This window comes from Lytechinus pictus, chromosome 17, assembly GCF_037042905.1.
Source record: "Lytechinus pictus isolate F3 Inbred chromosome 17, Lp3.0, whole genome shotgun sequence".
Lineage (NCBI taxonomy): Eukaryota > Metazoa > Echinodermata > Echinoidea > Temnopleuroida > Toxopneustidae > Lytechinus > Lytechinus pictus.
In genome coordinates, this window is record NC_087261.1 from 10,345,732 (window position 1) to 10,366,244 (window position 20,513).

General features: G+C 35.8%; 1 protein-coding gene across 1 annotated transcript in view; it reads right to left on the reverse strand.

Annotated features, from left to right (window-relative positions):
• The window catches only part of LOC129280835 (hephaestin-like protein), a 28,223-nt gene that overhangs the window by 3,510 nt on the left and 4,200 nt on the right, over positions 1 to 20,513 (reverse strand). Inside the window, exons 3-14 of the mRNA XM_054916836.2 lie at positions 17,744 to 17,881; positions 16,771 to 16,937; positions 16,072 to 16,195; positions 8,123 to 8,294; positions 6,773 to 7,059; positions 6,114 to 6,325; positions 5,585 to 5,726; positions 4,903 to 5,115; positions 2,414 to 2,630; positions 1,582 to 2,048; positions 908 to 1,075; positions 320 to 502 (exon numbers count right to left, since the gene is read on the reverse strand). Of these exons, the coding sequence (XP_054772811.2) occupies positions 320 to 502; positions 908 to 1,075; positions 1,582 to 2,048; positions 2,414 to 2,630; positions 4,903 to 5,115; positions 5,585 to 5,726; positions 6,114 to 6,325; positions 6,773 to 7,059; positions 8,123 to 8,294; positions 16,072 to 16,195; positions 16,771 to 16,937; positions 17,744 to 17,881 (2,490 nt within the window). The remainder of the gene's footprint in view (positions 1 to 319; positions 503 to 907; positions 1,076 to 1,581; positions 2,049 to 2,413; positions 2,631 to 4,902; positions 5,116 to 5,584; positions 5,727 to 6,113; positions 6,326 to 6,772; positions 7,060 to 8,122; positions 8,295 to 16,071; positions 16,196 to 16,770; positions 16,938 to 17,743; positions 17,882 to 20,513) is intronic.

Sequence of the window (20,513 nt, forward strand, 5' to 3'; positions counted from 1 at the left end):
GGTCCATATACTTTCTAAGTTATGCTGTCATTTCAAAAACTTAACCTCAGGTTAAGATTTGGTGTTGACGCCGCCGCCGCCGTCGGAAAAGCGGCGCCTATAGTCTCACTCTGCTATGCAGGTGAGACAAAAATGCAGTTAGATGCCACACAATAACAATAGCTTAGTATCTTCAAACAATAAAAATTCTCGATTGTGATATACCTGGTACGACTCTGCATTGTAAATAAACAATTTTAAATGAAAAGACACTAGCTATGAAATTCCTGCAGAAAAATAATGGCCCGATTTTGGAGACTCGAACCGACTTTCATCTCACCTGGAAATAGTTCAGAGACGTCCAATCTGTTGGTATGTTCAGTCTGGTAGGTGAAGGTATGACCATGGAAGTGAACAGAATGAAGATCAACCTCATCACCAAGACCAAGTAGATTCCACCCAACACGCTCTCCAACGCTCATCTCCAGGTAGTTCAGGTTGTTGTACAGGAAGCCATTCATTCCTGAGAGGCAATAGATCGAAAAACAGGACATTGGAATGGGGTTGTTTGCAAAGAGGAGGAAACTGATGATAATAATAACAACAACAATATGTTAAATACTTTCTTCTATAGTACCTGTCACTTTTCATTATCAGAAGTCTTCAAGACATGTCCAGCATAATTACCCTGGCTTTAGCAGAACAGCTGTACACACTGTTGAATTCAAGGAATAAATCCCAACCAGGTCTCCCATGTACAAGGACCTCACCTGGGTCGAGAGCAGCAAAGTGGATAAATTTCATGGTGATAAAAATAAATGCCTGGCTATAAGACTTGAACCCACGATCCTCTAAATGTCAGATTCTCTACACTAACACAAACACTGCACGTGATTAGATGGTACAAGATTACACCTATAATCCTTACCATGCATGAGGTTACTCTCTTGAAAGTCTGGATCATCGACATCCACAGCTGAAGGGGTCAAACAGTAATGATCAATGTTCTCTTGTAAATACCAACTCTTATTCTCATCCGTCACTGAGAAGAAGAGGTTGAACTCCTTGTCGACATCAGTCCGCTTTCCTTCAGAATCTTTGGTTTTGAGATACAAAATGAAATAAACTTTTAAGAACTTGAGATAATTGTAAAATTAAACTTGAGTAAGCAATGTTACGTTTAGTGTATATTTACATGATCTACAGTTGAGATATCAAGGAAATCAGGTAAAGCTTTAAGTTAATCAACAACACCTTTGACATCACCATCATCATCATCATTGCATAGCTGTTATAATCATCATTACCACCACAATCACATCAAAACAACTACTAACTACCATTCCAGCTCCAATTTCTATTACATTTGCTGTCAAGTTTGGGGTGTGACAAAAATCTATTGATTTCTTGATTTCAAATTTTACAATAAATTGACAAATTTACAATTAAAATAAATCGATCTATAAATATGTACCTCCAGTTCAAAGGGACAGACTAGCAGGACACAGCAAATTCATTCATTTTGGGACTGAAAAATAACTCATGTTTGATAGAAAATTGAAGAGTCTGAGGCAAAAGCAGATGAAAATATCCTTATCTTACCCAAACTTCCCGTCTTGCAAATGACAAGTGGACCAACTAGACCAGCATTGGTGTCCTTTCCTCTATGAATACTTGAATAATAGATGGATGCCGTACATGCTCCGTCGCTCTCCGTAGGTGCTCGCGACTCAGGGACGGTCCAAGTATACGTCTTTGTTTCTCCTGGCAGAACGGGTAGATCACTTGTGGACCTGTCTCCGTATGTAGCGCCCTCATTGTCTTTATCTGATAGTAGGTTCTGAGGGTGAATACTGTAAGGCCTGGTGGCGAGGTTCCTGAAAACGACTTGGAGGGTGTCCCCAACTTCAACCCGTAGCACCGGACCAAGAATACCAAGCGATTTGTCCTCATTGGAGGTGCGCTTCACTTGCTTGATAAATCGGTCGTCTTCGTACTCTCGGTAGATTGCTTTACGGTACTTACTGCCGATGCTTGTGTTTCCACGATTGACAAAGACATATCCAGGACTGAAATTAAAATTAGATCATATACATGTAAGACTAAAAATGTATCGCCTCAGATCATTGCTTGCATGAAATGGAAAGGAAGATTACAGCAACAACACTCATAAAATATCCTCAATCAAAGTAACTCATGCTATTCTAATCGCACTAAATTTCTTTACATCAATATTGTAGTATAGAAGTTATCCTGAACCTCAAATAGGGTCTACATGACTGTATATGGTTATATCATTAGAAAATATGTGAATTTTGATTTTTTTTTCCAAAGTCAGACCTTAATTAGACCAGTGCAGTAGCGTGTAGACAAATAGGAGGAGGGGTAGGGCAGAAACCCCCTACCCCCATTCATTATCACCAGTATACCCCACCTTTCCTCATCCGTCAAGGCCTGACTCCTCACAGGGTCGTACATGTCGGGTGTGTAGTCCCACTCCATTTCTATTGCTGCGATGAAGTACTCCCTGACCACGCCACTATCCGACACTGCACCATCTGACCTGGACCCACTCCCTTCGAGCACGGTGTAGAGTGCTGTCATCCCATGGGAAAAGTGGGTGTTGGTCTCACATTCAATCAACCATTTCCCTGAGTTATCAAGAGTATTAAATGGACATGGTGAGAAAACTGCCTTGTTTTTCGTTTTCCGAAAAATTCCATTTACTTCTTCACCTCAAGAAAATTATTAAAGAGGAAGTTCACCATGGTTGTATTCAATAAAAGCAGAAAAAAGAGAAAATATTGATGATTTGATGAAAATCCATCAAAGAATAAGAGAGTCGTGTATCAAACGAAAATCAATTTGTGATGTCATATGTGAGCAGCTCCCCCATATATGATGTACATGACTGTACTAGTAATTTAAATTTCGATAAAATCAAATTAAAAAAAAATGGAATATGATGAATAACTTTTCTTATAGAAGGGATTATGAAATGATGTGTCTGATGATATGTCCTCTGAAAAAATTAACTACTTTCAAATTTCTAAGGGAATATGACAGAAATAAAAGATATATTATACGCATTACACAAAAAGTAAATTCCTCTTCGAATCAAAACGGTACTTTTTAAGTAAATGTTTTGAGCAAATTTCTCAGTCATATAAACATGCACTTTTTATCATTGGAGTTTCAGGTAAAAATAACATTGATCCCTGGAGTCTTGTATGAGTGAATATAAATTGAAGGTTATTATTTTTGTTATTATATTTTAACTCACAACAGTATCTTTCAAAAATTTGTTGTGCTACATTAATTTTCTTTTGAATGTACAATGTTATATGTTTATCATTCATTGCCAGATCGACTCAGCTGCAATGAATGTACCTATCATGAATGTTTAATTTCAGAGGTAATATTTCATTTTCAATCCTAACTTTTTATAGCTGCAAGTATTCTTAATTCATTAGAAAAAATAATATTGTGATTAATAATGGTTGTAAATTGCTGAACCAACACAAAATTCAATTAAATTAAATACAATGATTGAGTGAGCACAAATAACCAATAATATATACTAAATCTCACTTTTCATATGATACAGAAAATGTCTTTTGTAAGCTTTGAAAAGTGATTATTAGGCTTTAGTTCGGTGCTCACTCATGGGTGGCTTAACACATCAATTATCTCTTACACATAAATCACTCAATTTTGCTCAAAAGCTTTTTCTTCGCACCATTGAATCTCCAAGAGAGTATTCACTTTTTGTGATAAACAGTGTACAGATTTTTAGAACCAGATTATGCTTATAATGTATATTCTAATTCCAATTTCTGTTAAAGGGGAATCCAACCCAAATAAAAACTTGTTTTTATAAGAAAAAGAAAAATCAGACAAATTGATGGGTGAAAGTTTGAACAATATTGGACAAACAACAAGAAAGTTATGAATTTTTAAAAGTTGTAAATATTGGTAATCACTATACTCATGGAGAATTCAAATTGGCAGCATATGGGATGTCATAGTGATGTAAGGCAAGGACTACTCTTCCATGTACTTCAATACATATTATGGCTAAAATGTCATTTTTCCCAAAAGTTTTATTTCAAATTATATTTTTCTTTCATGAGGACATACAAAAATATACTACCTGCATTATATTTAGATTACTGCCCCAGGGGGATGGGTACTTAGGAGAAAACCACAAATCCCTGATAATAAAGTACATGGCCTATGGGAAAGTTGTCCTTGCCCCTTGTCATAATTTACTTCCCCAGTTGCCAATTTGAAATCTACATAGTATTAGTGATCTCAATTTTAAAACAGCTATAACTTTCTTATTGCTTGTCCGATTTCTTTCAAACTTTCACCATTCTGTTTAATTTATTTTTCTCCTTCCCAACACAACATTTCATGGCCAAGGCTGGATTCCCCTTTAAAACTGAAAACATTTTTTGGTCCAGCATAGGCAGATTTACCCGTACTAAACAGTGTCATAAACAGCATTTTAGTGTAAGAAAATTCACTAGGTAATAGTATGGAAACTACTCCGTATCAGCTTTATCAGTGTCATGTAAGATGCCTTCTCATTGTCAATTTCAGTTTAATTACTTTCAATTTATTGATAGTATTTTGACTTTGTTACTTGATTGTCTTTAAATATACAACCTGTTTTCTTGTAAATACTCAGTTCCTGAAGATGAGCTAAATTAAAGATTGAAAAGTTGAACTCCAACAACATGGCTCTACTCAGAGTTTTATTTCTGTCAGGTTACCACAGTTGCAGGTCCTTTATGAAACAGACTCCAGGAAATTAGTTGACCCGACCTTCAAAAACTTTTGGGTCTATTCCAGCTGGATCCATGTGATTTGTTTCATAAAATTGTTGACCTCATTATTGTACTTTACCAAGACCCTCACCTGGGTTATCAGGAACAGTCATGATTGTCTGAGTCACGCCTGGGAAGAGGGGCACGGCATCAACCCTACGACCTTCTAGCACAAAGGTCAACTGGTGGAAGTAGGCAGTGTGTTGGTCAGTGTCCTTGCCAAGGTCCATCACGTGCCAGCTGACCGTCTCCCCTATGGTCATTTCCACTTCCGGAAGGTTGGCAAAGGAATAGCCATTGATGCCTGTATGGATATACATGTACAACAAATATGTCTGTGACAAATCTGTAGCTTATAGAATATAATTTGCCCATTGTTAAGTTTTCATTCTTATAACAATCAATTGTTTCAACTTAATGATACCTAGCAGGAATGAATTATTCGCTAGTGTGCTGTAAGTGATTGCCAAACTAAAACCAGGGCAATATGTCAGTGACCATTTATCATTCTTAGAACATACAATTATTTCAACTTAGGGTACCTGGTATGAATTAATTCATTAAATTACATTAATGATTGTGTGCTGTTAATGGCTGCCAAGCTAAATCCAACTAAGGAAGAATGTCAAAAAGCCCTTTGGAAGAACAGGAGTCCTGGAAATGTTACATGACTTGCTTACAAGAACATAATCAGCTTTTTTTTATTTTTCAGGGAGTATCCATGACAATTGGCAAGACTTACAATACAATCTCGATAGAAGACTATAACTCACTGGTCATGAGATTGGAGGCGACAAAGTCCTCATCTTCCCGATCTGCTCCTGGGGCGAAGGCAGCAATGTTCTCATCAAGATACCAGCTCTGATTCTCATCAAAGATGAGGAAGAGGAGGAATAATTCTCGGTCAACTCCAACCTATGCAAAAAGATCAACAAAATAAGACTAGGAAGTTAAGGTCTATTACGGGGTAAAGAGGTCTACCCTACTTTGTCCTTACAGAGGAAATGAAGTGAAACTTTGTTGCTTCTCATTCAATCGGGGGGGGGGGTGAGTTGTAAAGAGCATCACCATTCAGCTACCAAAATGTTAACTCTCTTCAAATATTGTAACATTTTTCAACAGGCACAACTTAATTTATTCCTTTAAGGATAGAGTATTTCCAACAAACTCCAAGATATGACGGTTAACTTTCATTCTTGACAATTTTAAGATCACAAATCTACAATACCTACGTCAAAGAGTCGGTTACTGAAACCTAGCTTGAACAGAGCTAAAAACAAAATGTAGTATAGGCCTACTAACCCTGCTGCCATCATCATTTAATGTTCCTTCCTTACAGATCAACATAGGCCCAACAAGACCAGAATACAGGTCCATGGTTTCATCTGTTCCTGAAGTATAGACCATCGTCAGACAGTCCTCGTCCAGTTCTGTAGGCCCGATCGACGGAGGAATGGTCCAGGTGTATGTGTAGGTGGCACTTGGGGCTACTGACCCGTCATTCTGTTCAGATGCTGGAAAATAAGAAGAGAAAGGAATCATATAAAAGCAGTGTTTATCCTGAAGATGAAAGCTAGATTCAATAGGCCTATACAGTTTTGGCTCACACATTTGGCATAATTGAGATAATTTTTGAAGGAGTAGGGTCTTACTGAGGGATTATGAGTGAAAGAAACAAGTGAGAAAAAAAAAATCAACACTTTTCAATAATATAGAGTACTTCAGTCATAGCTTTGGCATGTACAAAAGTCAAATAAGAAAATAAACAAGATATCTTAGAAAATTTGATTAAAATACAGAAAAGGATTTAACTGAAAAATCTGATTTTGTTTTTGGTGATACCTATTTTAATTTTTTTTTTGGGGGGGTATAAACCCCATTCACAAGGCTGTTGTTTTTGCCTTAAAATAGTACTACAGGGATCCTAGGGGCTTAAAAGGCCAATTAGGTTCTAGACCTACCATCTGTGTTATCATTGTAGATGGACCCTTCATTGGCTTTATCATACAGCACCCCCCTAGGGTGGATACTATAGGGTACACGCCCCGTATTCTTGAATGTCACCCTGATGGTATCTCCCACCTCGCCCCTGATGACCGGTCCTAGGACACCCATGTGACGATCCTCAGGGCTTCTATCAATCAGGGCATCGGGTGTGAAGGTATCGTCCGAGTACTGGACGTATCTGGCCTTGTGGTAGGTTCCAGGGATGCGGTTGTTTGTGTCGGTGAAAAAGGGGAACGACATGCTAGAATGGGGAGAAATAAGAAGGATAAAGATAAAATCTTGTAAGTTTGACGAGATACATGTGTTCATACCAGCTTCATGGAATTTGCACAAAGAAATGTAATGTCTGACTCGGTTTTCCTTATCATGGCTTGTACTAAGGTTGCGGCTAGGTCAGCAGAACCTTGTGCCATCATTCTAAACTCTGGTCTCAGTTAGGGCATGGTCTGTGCTATTATTATGGGAGCCAAACATTTTACCCTTCATTTTATACACAGGACGTTTATTATGTTACTAGGCCCCTCTTACCATACTTTCAGGTGCAGATATTTCCTGTAGTGGCCATCCCAAGATCGACAGTTTAAATATTTGCTTACAAGTGGCAACTAAGTGGCATTTGATAGCCAAATGTGGTAAAAATGGAACATTTACCATTTAAAGATCTGTGTCACATTTGGATAGCCAGTTATAAACCACATATTTTCATGTGGTTTATTTCATGTGACCAGTGTGATTATTAAACTGAAGTTCATTAAGGGTACTGCATCTGTTCAGGAGGATGAAACCAATAATTATCAGTACTACATTTACAACCTTCAAACTGCATCCAAAGAGAGCATTCAGGGTCTTTGTAATGATGGTTATTGGAGCTCTTCTTTGAATATAGAACTCAGATCTCTTCAGACATTGATTGCAGTCATCCATAATTCTCTTGAACTCCAATGAAACATTCCCACAATAACTTTCAAGAACACCTTTCAAGATTTTTTTTCTTTTGTAACTTGTCTTCCCATCTCGGGATCAGTCAGATCTCGTATATTAAGTCTGTTGATTGCACTTGGTCCACAATAGCAGGCACTCACCCTCTTGAACTTCTATAGAACATTCTCAAAATCTTTTTAATACCTTCAAATATTACTGAGTTTATAGTCTCGTCTTACCTCTAGGGATCAGTCAGATTTCCTCCAATTCTGTTGATTGCAGTTGGGCCATAATGCCACACACTTCCTCCAGATCACGTATGGAATGTTCTTTAAAATCTTTTTTGAATACCTTGAAACTCTCTGATCGAATGGTCGTCTTACCTTTCGGGATCAGTTAGGTCTCGTCCGTCAAGTCCGTTGATTGCAGTTGGTCCATAATGCCATTCATCCTCTAGAACTCCAATGAAGTATTCCCGTACAGATCCTGTCAAGGGTTCCTCTGTTACTCCTGGCCCGCATTCAGGGTCAACAGTGTAGAGCACTTGGGCACCAGCTGCATGAATTGACAGTATTCAGGGATCATTATTCAAAAGTTGCATGCATGAAGTTTCATTTTCAACTTGATATGACCAAATAAAGGGTTGTTGATTTACATCATAAGGTTCATCTAGGAGCAATATAGTCACCCCTGCGCTAGCAACCATCTTTATAGAAAGACCACACTGGTTTCAGACATGCCAAGTCTCACGCCTTAGGTGAGACTCCTGCATTAGGGACTCGTGCTAATCCTAGAGAAGCTTCTTTCCTCGCAAGAAATTACCACATTAACAATATAAGGAGCAGAATAGGTCAGTATGAAAAGATATCAGCACTGAAATTTCATAAAAATATGTCTATTAGCTCATGGGATACAACTTATTCATAGGAGCTATTGTTCTATTGACTAAAGTGGATGCAGTCAGTAGGCAGCTCCCCAAAAAAGTGGCTTCTTTCATCCAAAAGATATTCATGACTAGAGAGGTTTTGCATATTTAATGAGCTTGATGCATACTAAAACACCTCTTTTAATTCGGTCATTGCTGCTCTAAATATACATCAAATTTCATGATTTTGGTATCATTGTAAAGAAGAAGAATCATTCTTTCAGGTTATGTATTTAGATTTATTTAAAGATTTTGTATTGCAGGTGAAACTTTTGATATAAAATATGCAACAAAATGATAATTTTCACGGTTTTTCACCTGATAAAAGTTATTTTTACACATTTTTGTTTGAGCCCGAACGATTTTTAGATCATGATAAAGCTGAATATCTATGCTTTATCATGGTCTAGGTTTCAAAACAAGAATTGGTTTATTGGGTCAAGATCACACTTTTCATTGGCCAAGTACATTAAGCAGCTTGAAAACAAGAATACCGCACTCTGATTGGTCAAAGAGACCACACACTCTATGGTTCCAGTGCTGGGTTCACGGCAAGGTCACACTCCCCATGTGGTAATCTCATCAAATTACCCGCGGTTTTTGTTTTGAAGCCTTATCCAGTCAGAACACTAGATTTCATGCTATTCCAAAATTTCAGAAATCTCGTACCTTAAGGGAAAAGTGTGATCTTCACCCGATTAAAAGGTGCCGCATATTAAGAGTGACATTGTGAGAAAGTACAGAAATTCAGCTTTGTGGGGATATAGATATCTTTGTGGCTCAAAATAAATAAATTACACAATTTGCAAAAGAATCAGAGGAAGAAAATTCAGTTTTGATACTCATTATCAGGCCTGATATTCACTTATTTCTCAAAACATTTTATGCAAAATAAATGACCAATATGAAAGATTAACATTTACTCTATTTGATGGTGCACTGATATCTAATTTGACTTGAGGCGAAAGGGTAGGTAAATTCTCAGAGAAAGAAAATCTCATGAATCATGAGATTTTGCAAGGAGGAGGATTCAGTCACGAGATGATTTGGATGAATCTGGCCTATTTGCTCATTAGCATAGGGACCAGGGGCGGTATTCTGAAAACGTTCTTATCTTATTTTGTTCTTATCTACGTCACGATCTCAAAATGGTATTCTGAAAACGTTCTTATCTTTTGTTCTTATCTTTTTCTTATCTTGCTAAACATCCTATGCTGAGCGCATAAATGTATTACTCGCGCATGTAATACAAAAGCGCGCTAAAAAGATAAGAACAAAATGAAGATAAGTGGTATTCTGAAAACGTTCTTATCTTTTCTCTTTCTTATCTTTCACGATATTTTTGATAATATTTAAGATAGCTAGAGGGTTATCATATCTCACGATGTCCGCGTTCTTTCTTGCTTAAAATCGATGGCCACTATTAGTAACAAGTTCCCACAAGTCTTCCTCCCACCCTTTATTTTCCCGTCTCTTTTTCTATCCCTTTTTTCTTTCTTTCTTTATTTATTTATTTTCTCTTTTTCTTCCTTTCTATCTGTCTGTCTTTCTTCCTTTCTATGTGTTTGTCTTTCTTTCTTTCTTTAAGTTTATTCTTCATTTATATCTTTTGTTTTATTCTTTTGAATCTTTTAATTTCTTTACTTTTCTTTTGCTTTGTTTCATTTATTCTTCACCTTTCTTCCTTTTTTATTTTCCCTTTTCATTTTATCCCTTTCTTTCTTTTCTTGAATAAGTCTTTATTACTGCTTTTATTCTTTCTCCTTTCTCTCTTCCTTTCCTTTTCTTTTCTTTTCATTTTTCTTTCTTCCGTCACTCCCCCATTTTTGTAATCTTTTTATTTCTTCCTTTTTTTTCTTTCATTCTTTCGGTTTTATATGTGCTTTTCCTTTTTTCCCCTTTTTCTTTCTTTCTTCCTTCCCTTAATATTAATTTTTTCCCCTTATTTTTTTTCTTTTCTTTTTTTTTCTTTTTATTTTTGGGTTCTTTTTTTTTCTTTTTTCGTTCATTCGTTTGTTCTTTCTTTCATTTTTTTTTTTTTTCTGCTTCCTGACACTCTTGTGTCTTATTTACTTTCTTTTGTGTGTTTTATTCTTTATTTCGCTCATTCTTTTTTCGTTCATTCTTTATTTACTCTCTTTCTTTACTTTCCTCTCTGTGTCTTTCTTCTATCAATTTAAAAAAATCTTTTTCTTTATTCTTTCCATTAATGTTTTTCTGTTTTCTTTTTTTATTCATTCTTCACTTTTCCTGACTTTTTATTTTCCCTTTTCGTTCCTTTTCTTTCTTTGAATTTTCCTTTCTTTCTTTTTATCTTTCTCTAATCTTTATTTTTGCTTTAATTTTCTTTTCATTTTTTCTCTCGCATCTTTATTTCTTTGTTTCATTTTCCTTTTCCTCTCTTTTTATTCTTTTTTATTTTGTACTTTTACTTTTTTCCTTTAAGTTTCTTTCTTTTCTTTCTTCATTTTTTCTTCCTCACTGTATCATTGATAATCGTTCTATTTTTTTTCCTTATTTTATTATTTTTTTCTTTTTTTATTTTCAAGTTCTTTTTGCTTGCTTACTTTCGTTTACTCTTTATTTCTTTCATTATTTTTTGCTTTGTTCCTTTCATCTTTTTTTAATTCCTGCTTCATTCTGACACCTTTCTGTCTACTTACTTTATTTATTCATATTTTATTCTTTATTCGTACCTGCTTTATTCACTTTTTATCTTTACTTTCTTTCTTTCTTTATTTTGTGCACGCGTCTCGAAATAATAATCAGTCATTGCGTATATAAAATTCCTATTTCGCGCAATGCGCCAGAAACAGTGTACGCCAGCGCCCATGACATAAGGAACGCTTCTATTGGTTAAACTGCCAATATAAAGCGCATTTTGATTGGTAATATCCTAAAAATGGGCGTGTTGAAGATAAGAAGGAGGCAGTCCTTACAAAGATAAGAACGCGTTAAGAAGATTTTCAGAATACCGATTTGCAATGATTTTAGCGTCTTCTTATCTCAATGAGATAAGATAAAAGATAAGAACAAAGATAAGAACGTTTTCAGAATACCACCCCTGCTGTCTGACTGGATGTTCAAATCAATTTTGTGATTGATAAAATGTCTACATTGTGGAAACAAACTACAATGCATATTACAACATGGATTTGGCAAGTTTATAATATGAAAAAAAAGTTTTTCCAAGATTTGTAAGATTACGAAATTCCCTCCATCCCTTCTTCTCAGACTACCGTAATTAAAAGATGGTAGGCAAACAAAAAAATATTGTGCCACCGACATCCTTTTGGAAAGGAGTGTATAAATAGTATAGGAATGTAGCTGTGCTTCTAAGCTAAAAAATTACAATTTTTATGAATAAAGGATTATTTTTCCATTATTTGATAAAATTTGCAAGCAGCAGTTGAAAAAGAACTGAACTCTGTAAAAATCCAAAGTCCATAATTGACTCAGAACCAGTGTTATACAAAATTAAGAATTATTTGTTTATCATCTGTTGAAAAGGAATCAAATTTTGTAATGATCCAAAGTCCATCATCATTGAACGAGAACCAATGTCAGTCAAAAGTGCTTCCTTTATGGAGATAACTAATGAACTGTTTTGTGTATATTTGGCGAATTGTATAAAAACAAGAATCAAAGTTTGTAAAAGGTCAAAGTCAATTATTGTCCCCAAATCAGTGTCATCTGAAGATGCTGACATTTATGGGTATATCAACTATAAAGGAATTATTTTGTCTATTATCTGAAAAAAAAAATCAGTTGAAAAGAATTTTATAGAATATCAAAGTCCATATTTAACACTGACCTAGAACTAGTGACTTCTTTATGATGATATTTTTTAGGGGTAACAATACCTATCCAAAGTTGTCAATAGTACTCACTTGCACAGGGCAATTTTCACACTATTTCAACATATTTTCGGCCATAGAACCACATCTATATAAAATATATATACATGTACACCTGGTAATATATGTCTAACCCCCTATAATTATAATATGTGGAGCCTCCCTACAATGATCCGTCTCGGTTTTCTTATTCAAAAGTTGTAATCCTCTCAAATTATCATGGCTTGAGGAGTTGGGGATGATCAATGAATACGAGATTGCCAAATAGTTGATATCGGTATTAAATTACACAATGGACATATGCATCTAAAATGAAGTAAACTATTTGGCGTATGTCCACGGTTTACTGGTGTAATCTGTATAGTGATATTAATTACATGGCAAGATACAAATAGGTCTGATAAAACAATCAAAGCAAAATGATACTATGATGGTGTAGATAACATATTTATAAAATCTAAACTTTGCAATGTGTTATCAGGAAAAGGAGAGCATGGTTTTATAGTCTGATGGTCTCTGATGATGGACAGTCAAAATGCCTGGAAGCTCAGGATTCCTCATCTGTGACCTACCACCCCAAAACCACCAATAAGTCGCCAGGTAAGGTTCTTTTTAAATCGCCAAAATAGCAATTTAGTCTCCAAAACCGAAAATTAAACAAATAGCTTATCTGAAAGAGCAATTCTTCTTCTTCATACTGTAAAAATTTTAAGTTGTGAAGTTGAAAAAAATTAAAGATACAAGAGTTTCTTGGACACTACTTTTTCGGACTGCTTGGAAGTTTTACTGAGATTACACAGTATGCACATCTCATGCTCGAGTAGACCCCAAACTTCAAACCTTGTTTTCTCCTTATTTTTTCAAGCTCTTGCTGCATTTCCTCTGCATTCAATCAAGTACTTGTAATGGTGATTGTTGGTCAATTTTAACGTATTATCATTTTAAAGCTTAGGAAATGAATTTTCAATCTCAATATTGATTTTGGTCGACTTATTGTTGGTTTTGGGGTGGCAGGTTAATTTTCTCATCTACTCATCGCTGCCAAGACTGTCTTCTTAGATCTACTCCTCCATCCAAGAAATCACATCTTATCTAGTTTACAGTCCTTTTTCACTTTAATCTCACAAAAATACTTCCCTCTCTCATCTATTTTTCAGGAATCTCAATTTGAAATCAATTTCTTCCATTTTCATCTCTCAACAACTTCCCTTTCATTCCACCAGCCAAACAGCCCTCTTCAGGACTAATCATATGGTGAACAGGGACTCAGTTTTATCATTATGAGGGGAGCAATAAAAAGCTCTCCTAAAACTTTTAAAGGGAGCATTAGGGGAGCAATACAACGTTCTTCTTTGACATACAAGGGGAGCTCTCTTGTCCGACTTAAAAATAAAGTTACAACCCACAACCAAACGAGACAAACAATCAGATATACATGTAGATCTGATCTATGCGATATTTATCTTATTGAACTTGTCAATGTCATTCTTGCAAGTGTGTTTAATTGCTTACAATATAATTGTGCGTTATTTACGAAACCTTGACAGCGTATGAAGTTTTCAAAGACGACTGGAACAGTTTGATCATTGACTGACACTCTTGTTAAGCAATTGCTGAGGCGAGTGATAAATTGCTCTACCAAAAATGGATTAAGGAGAGCGGTAGCGAGTGATCACTCTCACTCCCCTTAAAACTGAGTCCCTGTGGTGAACATATAAGCCTCTACCACATAATAATTAATAGTCTGTTTTTTTTCCTCCTACAAATGACGATGAGATTACAAGCCTTCCTGCGCACTGGCACATGAGATTGCAATATTCAAGCATCAATATTAAAGCATCATACTAAAATCAATCAAACCTAGATTATCATAAAAGATGTCTTTTGTTTCTACTTAGATCAAAGGTTAATCACTATCTAACCTCCACTTCCTGTGAAGGAGATGAGCATGTCCTGGCTCACAACTTGACACGGTACAAGGATAATTGATTCCTATTCTTTACAAAACCACTGCTGCTGGCTCAGTATGGTTGAAATAAAGAATTTAAAGGTGACATGATTTTGGGGTTTATTCGCAAAATCATTTGCAAGGATCAACCGACTTATAGTGCCTATAAACTTGTAAAGATGGAAATTCCATCTGCAGCTGTTTTTGTCAAGTGCGTATAGTGTATGAAACATGTATCATCAATGCATTTTTCAATATAAAATTGCTATACAAGGGCTTGGGAAATACAATGGATTGTTGTCTGGCATCTTTTAATTAACATATAATAAAAAAAATAAACAAATGAAACAATAAATTGATCAATAATCAATGCATAAACATGAAGTGGACAAATAGAAGTATAATCAAGTGATTTGTTTGTATAAAAATCAATCTAAATTACATATGAATCACAACTTTTCAATAAGGGGAGTGCAATCGAATATCGTAATTCACTTTAAGATTGAATAACTCTTCAAGTCAGTTCAAATTTCTGGTGAGAGTTTTTCACTTGATTCCAGGAGAGCTGCATATAATGCCAATTACTTCTCTCTTTAAAGTAAAACAATATGTGTGTCATGTTTGAATGAACATTCACACGACCAAGCACACGTACCACACTAATAGTATTTTCTTAGCACAGGAAGTGAATACCATCTCCAGAAGCCATTATCAGATCATGAGACCGTGTGATCTTGCATGCACACACAAAATTATGAGTGCCATCATGCTACTTCTCTTCATTTCATATTGAGTTTTACTTAACTGATCTCTAAATAAAATTTCATGATTTTTGTTTGTTTAACTTATGAGGAATATTCTCACTAGTGAATCCAGGGAGTCCATCGTCACACCCCCCCCCCTCCCTTACCCCAGGAAAATGTGAACATTTTTATTGAAAGACAACAGAAAAGTGAGTACTTTTTATTTTAGGAGGGACCCCCCCCCCCCTGGTGCCAAGGGGAGGGGAAATTTTGAATGATGATCTTTTTTTTGCTTGTAAGAAAAAATGTTTGAAAAAAAAAAAAGAGTATTACCCCAGGGCCCAGTCTTACAAAGAGTTACAGGGGCCGCAGAAGGGGGAGGGCTTCAGCCCCCCCTTTTTTTTCAAAACCGTGTACAAAAACGTAAAAATGACCATATGATTGTGATTTTTTGCATGGTCAGCCCTCCCCCCACTTTGAAAACCGTTCCGCAGCCCCTGAGTTACAAGTGAATCAATCAACCACAACTATGGAAAGCCAGCAATGTCAACATCTAAAATACATGTTTGTTAGAAATATTTTCTAGATATGATAAATATCCATATATTCACTGTTTTTTTGAAAATTCAGTATGCTTCTCTTTTTGTTCAAAGGACATTGTGTATGTTTCCTTAAGAAGAAATTATGACATTGATGGATTTCCATATACTTGAGGTTAATTGGATCGATTGTAACTCTTTGAAAGGCGGGGCCCAGGTGTGCCCCCTAGTGGTCAATCTGGACCTGCTGACTAAGGGGGGGTGAGGGCAAATGACCTTAGCTCCCTTTTCCACTGAAATAAGAATGACATTATACATACCAGTCTGATGGTTGACAACGTGCGATTTAGCTAGCCATGTACCAGGGTTAATGGCCACCATGTCAGCAGATGACACAACAGCTGGTGTCAAGCTAAGTGTGTCCACACGGTGATTGCGCAGCTCCTAAGAAAAAATAATTTTTCAAAAGAAAAGCATTAGTAAGTGGGCGAACACCGCATGAATTAAATCAATTAAATCTAAGAAAAAAATGTTTGAAGGCAACATATGTAAGCTCTTTATTTTGATTCAGCCACATCTAACTGCTCAGGGTATGAACAAATGATTAAGGCCCTGTTGAATAAAAAGTTATTATTACAGTATCTTTTCCATTCTATGGTACTAACATGGTAACAATGCTCAATAGCCAATCAGAATCAAGAATTCCATAGAAGTTACCATAAATAATAACTATAATTTGACGACATTATCAAAGCAGGATGAGCAACATTGTTTGGCAAGTAAAATATGAACATATGTGTACAGGCAATCAATTCTAATCTCTTCTGCAGCCCCCCCCCCCCCCCTCTCTCTCTCTCTTTCTCTCTGTCCACCTGTCTGTCTCTCTCAATCAGACACAATTCCAGAAATCAAATGCACCTTCATTTTCAACCAATCGGAAGCAAGTATTAAGCTTTGTTTGATCTTTGAGCTGCATTAAAACTTAACGCTTTCTGCCATATGCCCAAGAACTCTCTTACCAGGACATTGCCATGAAAGTTGACTGTGTGGACGTCGATCTCTGTTCCGATACCCATGATGTGCCACGCCACCTTGTCTCCGTGGCAGATATTCAGGCCAGGCATAGCTCCATACAGATAGCCATTCACACTGTCCATCCTGTTACTTGCCAAGAAGTCTTCATCCTCTGTTTACGGATTGGGAACACAGAGGAGGGGTAATAGTTCAAAGAGAGTTGGGGGATTTTGATACCAGAGAAGGGGTAAGGGATTTTAATCACAGGAGGGGTAATAATACTCCAAATGGAGTCTAGGGAATTTGATCACACATGAAAGGTAATAGATCAATATAAGTTGGGGATTTTTATCACAGAGGAGGGGTAATAATACTCCAAATGGAGTCTTGGGAATTTGATCACACATGTATGAAAGATAATAAATCAATATAAGTAGGGGATTTTTATCACAAAGGAGGGGTAATATAATTATAGAGCAAAGGGGGGCTGGGGATTTTGATCTCAGAGGAGGGGCAATATTTCAAATAGAGTTTGGAGGTTTTGATTACAAGGGAGGGGTGATAGACCAGAGGGGGTGGTGGAGTTGAGGTACTGGTAGAAGTGTACAGGAGGGTACTTTCAAACATTTTCTCATTTAATAATATAAACCAGTTAGCAGAAACCCTTGCAACACTATCATTAAACAAGTATTGTAAAATAGTATAGTTCAGGGGGAAAATACACAAGGGCTTGAGCCATGGATAACTAAAACAGAATTTCGAAATTCCCATCAGGTTCAATGAAAACTGGAAAACAATGCAGCAAATTTGGCTAGTGAGTTCAAAATTTAGCCCCAGAAAGTCTTATTATTTTTCACCCTGGTTTAGTTATAAACAGATCACATAGGCTGAGAATGCTGCTGATTAAGAGTTTAACTAAACATTATTTTCTTTTGCTTGGATAAAGGTTTATATTTCATCCATAACAAATCTACAAACCTGGATCTAGTGATGGTGATGTTATAAACCTCTGAATGTTTTCATCAAAGTAATAGCTCATATTTTCATCGGTCACGGTAAACATGAGGATGAAGTCTTCTTCCACATCCGTTCTTCTATTATTTTCATCCAAAATTCCTGCAAAATAATAAAAAAGGAAATGGCGTCCATCATGGATGCCACTAAGAATATGTTCAAAAGTCTAAACATCCTCTACAATGACGCATTTCCTAGATAACAAATATGTTTCTATGGCCGAAAATATGTTAAATACATGAAACAGGCAGGTACATGTACATGAAATAGATAAAGTACCAGCTGGAACATGAAATAGTAAAAATTCATCATTAAACAATCCTTTCTTTTTCCTGAAAAGATGACTCGGTTGGCAGAACCTTTATCTACCTATCAGGTTAGAAGGTCAAGTTAATAGTAACAATAATAAATGCTATTAAACACATGTACATTTATATCAGGGGTTGTGGAACAGTTGTGAAAGTGGGAGAGGGGGGGGGGGGGGCTAATCATGCAAAAAATCACAATCAGATGATCATTTTTATGTTTTCGTAAAAACAGAGGGTGGGGGGCTCTGCCAACATTCAGCCCCCCCCCCCCCCCCTACGTTATGCAGCCCCTGTATATAGCACTTAAACACAATGCTTTAATTGCTATATAACCTCATGTAGCATGGCTTCCCTATCAGGTGCTCAAGCATTCAGGGAATTCCTTCCTAAACTATATTTCCTTTGCAGATGAGATACATCTGCTAAGCTAAAATTGGTTGAATAAAAAGTTTCTTTTCACTTGATTCTGTACATCACACATTATGAGCTTTAAGTACTACAAGGCCTCAAAAGTTTGAGAAATTCATGAAATATTGGGAAAAGTGAACAAACTCTCTAAACTACATTAAAATCAAATTGTTGACAATAATCAGCATTTATAAGCCAAACTTACGTAACACCACGACAGAAAATATATAAATACTATTTTGAAGTAAAATCAATTACTAGCCTATAGGAATAGAAAGTGCAGATCATTAAAGGGGTGGTCCAGCCTGGAGATATTTATATCTCAATACATAGAGTAAAATTTACAGAGCAAAATGCTGAAAATTTCATCAAAATCGGATCACAAATAACGAAGCTATTGAATTTTAAAAATTTGCATTATTCCAGTGAAACAGTTCTAGGCATGTCTTCATGAATATTCATTAGGTGGGTTGATGATATCACATCCCCTCTTGTTCTTTTGTACTTTATTATATGAATTAGGTTTATTCAAAAGTTTTCTACCAAAAACTAAAACAATTGGATTGACAGTTCTGATTAAGTGCATTAGTTATTTATTGCCCCAACTTATTTCATCATAATGGAGACACATCATTACACATGTATAAAAAATGAAACAATTATGATTTCATATTATAACATACGAAAAATGAAAGTGGGGATATGAACTCATCATCAGCCCCACCTAATGAATATTCATGACGATGTGCATATAACTGTTTTCACAAAATATTGATAAACTTTAGAATTAAATAACTTGGTTATTTATTTGTATTATTCAATACCAAATACAGTATAGATACTCATTTGGGATAAAATATTTTGTCAGAGACATGAGTGATTGCTTAGGTCCTAAACCCTTTTTTTTTTAATTGACAAAGGTCACAAAACTGAATGGAAACATGGGAATTTCAAGAAGTCTTTCTTTTTTTCCCCTGGACTGTTTCTCACTATTTTTATTGCCTGTGTTTAAAACAAAATCAAATAATACTTCCCCTATAAAAAAATTATATGCCAAACGGAAATCATTACGGTAATATAAAAAATGATGTTTGATCAAGTTGGTCATAAACTAAAGCAGGTGCATAAATTGAGATCAATTTACTCTAACAACAAATGGAGAATTGTTTTAAAAGTATGTACAGACAGTGAAAATACATTATCAGCCAGATCAACCAAAGGAAAGGGGGCAGGAGGCGATCCCCTTTTTCTCAAGTGGTAAAACAACTAGAAAGAGGGTAATTTAAAAAAATAAAAAGAAGGAAAGTATAAATAGGAGGGATCTATGCCATATAACTCTTTAATATCCTAATAATATGGTTGAGAAAAAATATATGTTTTCTTTTCTCTCCACCCCATCCCATCCATTGGTCAAACACCAATTACATATAGATGAACTGTTCTATTTTGAAGAAACGAGTGGAGCGCCTCTGGCAGTCTCACCTGCATCACGCAATTCAATATAGCAGCAGTGCTGACTTTGAAATCTACTATAAAATGATTGTTCACAAAAAACACCATTTATAATGATACAATGCTATGTTCATTGACAATAAACAACATTTGACCTTGATCATGTGACCTAAGATTTGTTAGTGATACTCCTATATCCACATTTTATAAACTTTATCTATAACTTTGATAGTTATGACAGCAATCTAATAATTACCTCCAAAATGGCCAAAGCTCATTGACCTTAAATGACCTTTGACTTTGGTCATGTGAGCTGAAACTCAGGCAGGATGTTCAGTAATACTTGATTAACCCGATGTCTAAGTTTCATGAACTAGGTCCATAAATTTTATGATGTTATGATGTCATTTCAAAAACTTAACCTTCGGTTAAACTTAAGATGTGGTGTTGACAACGCCGCCGTCGGAAAAGCGGCGCAGTCTCACTCAGCTATGCAGGTGAGACAAAAATTAATCACATTAAATTGATATTAGTCTAAGTGGGTTTAGCCTATTTCTGTAATTCTG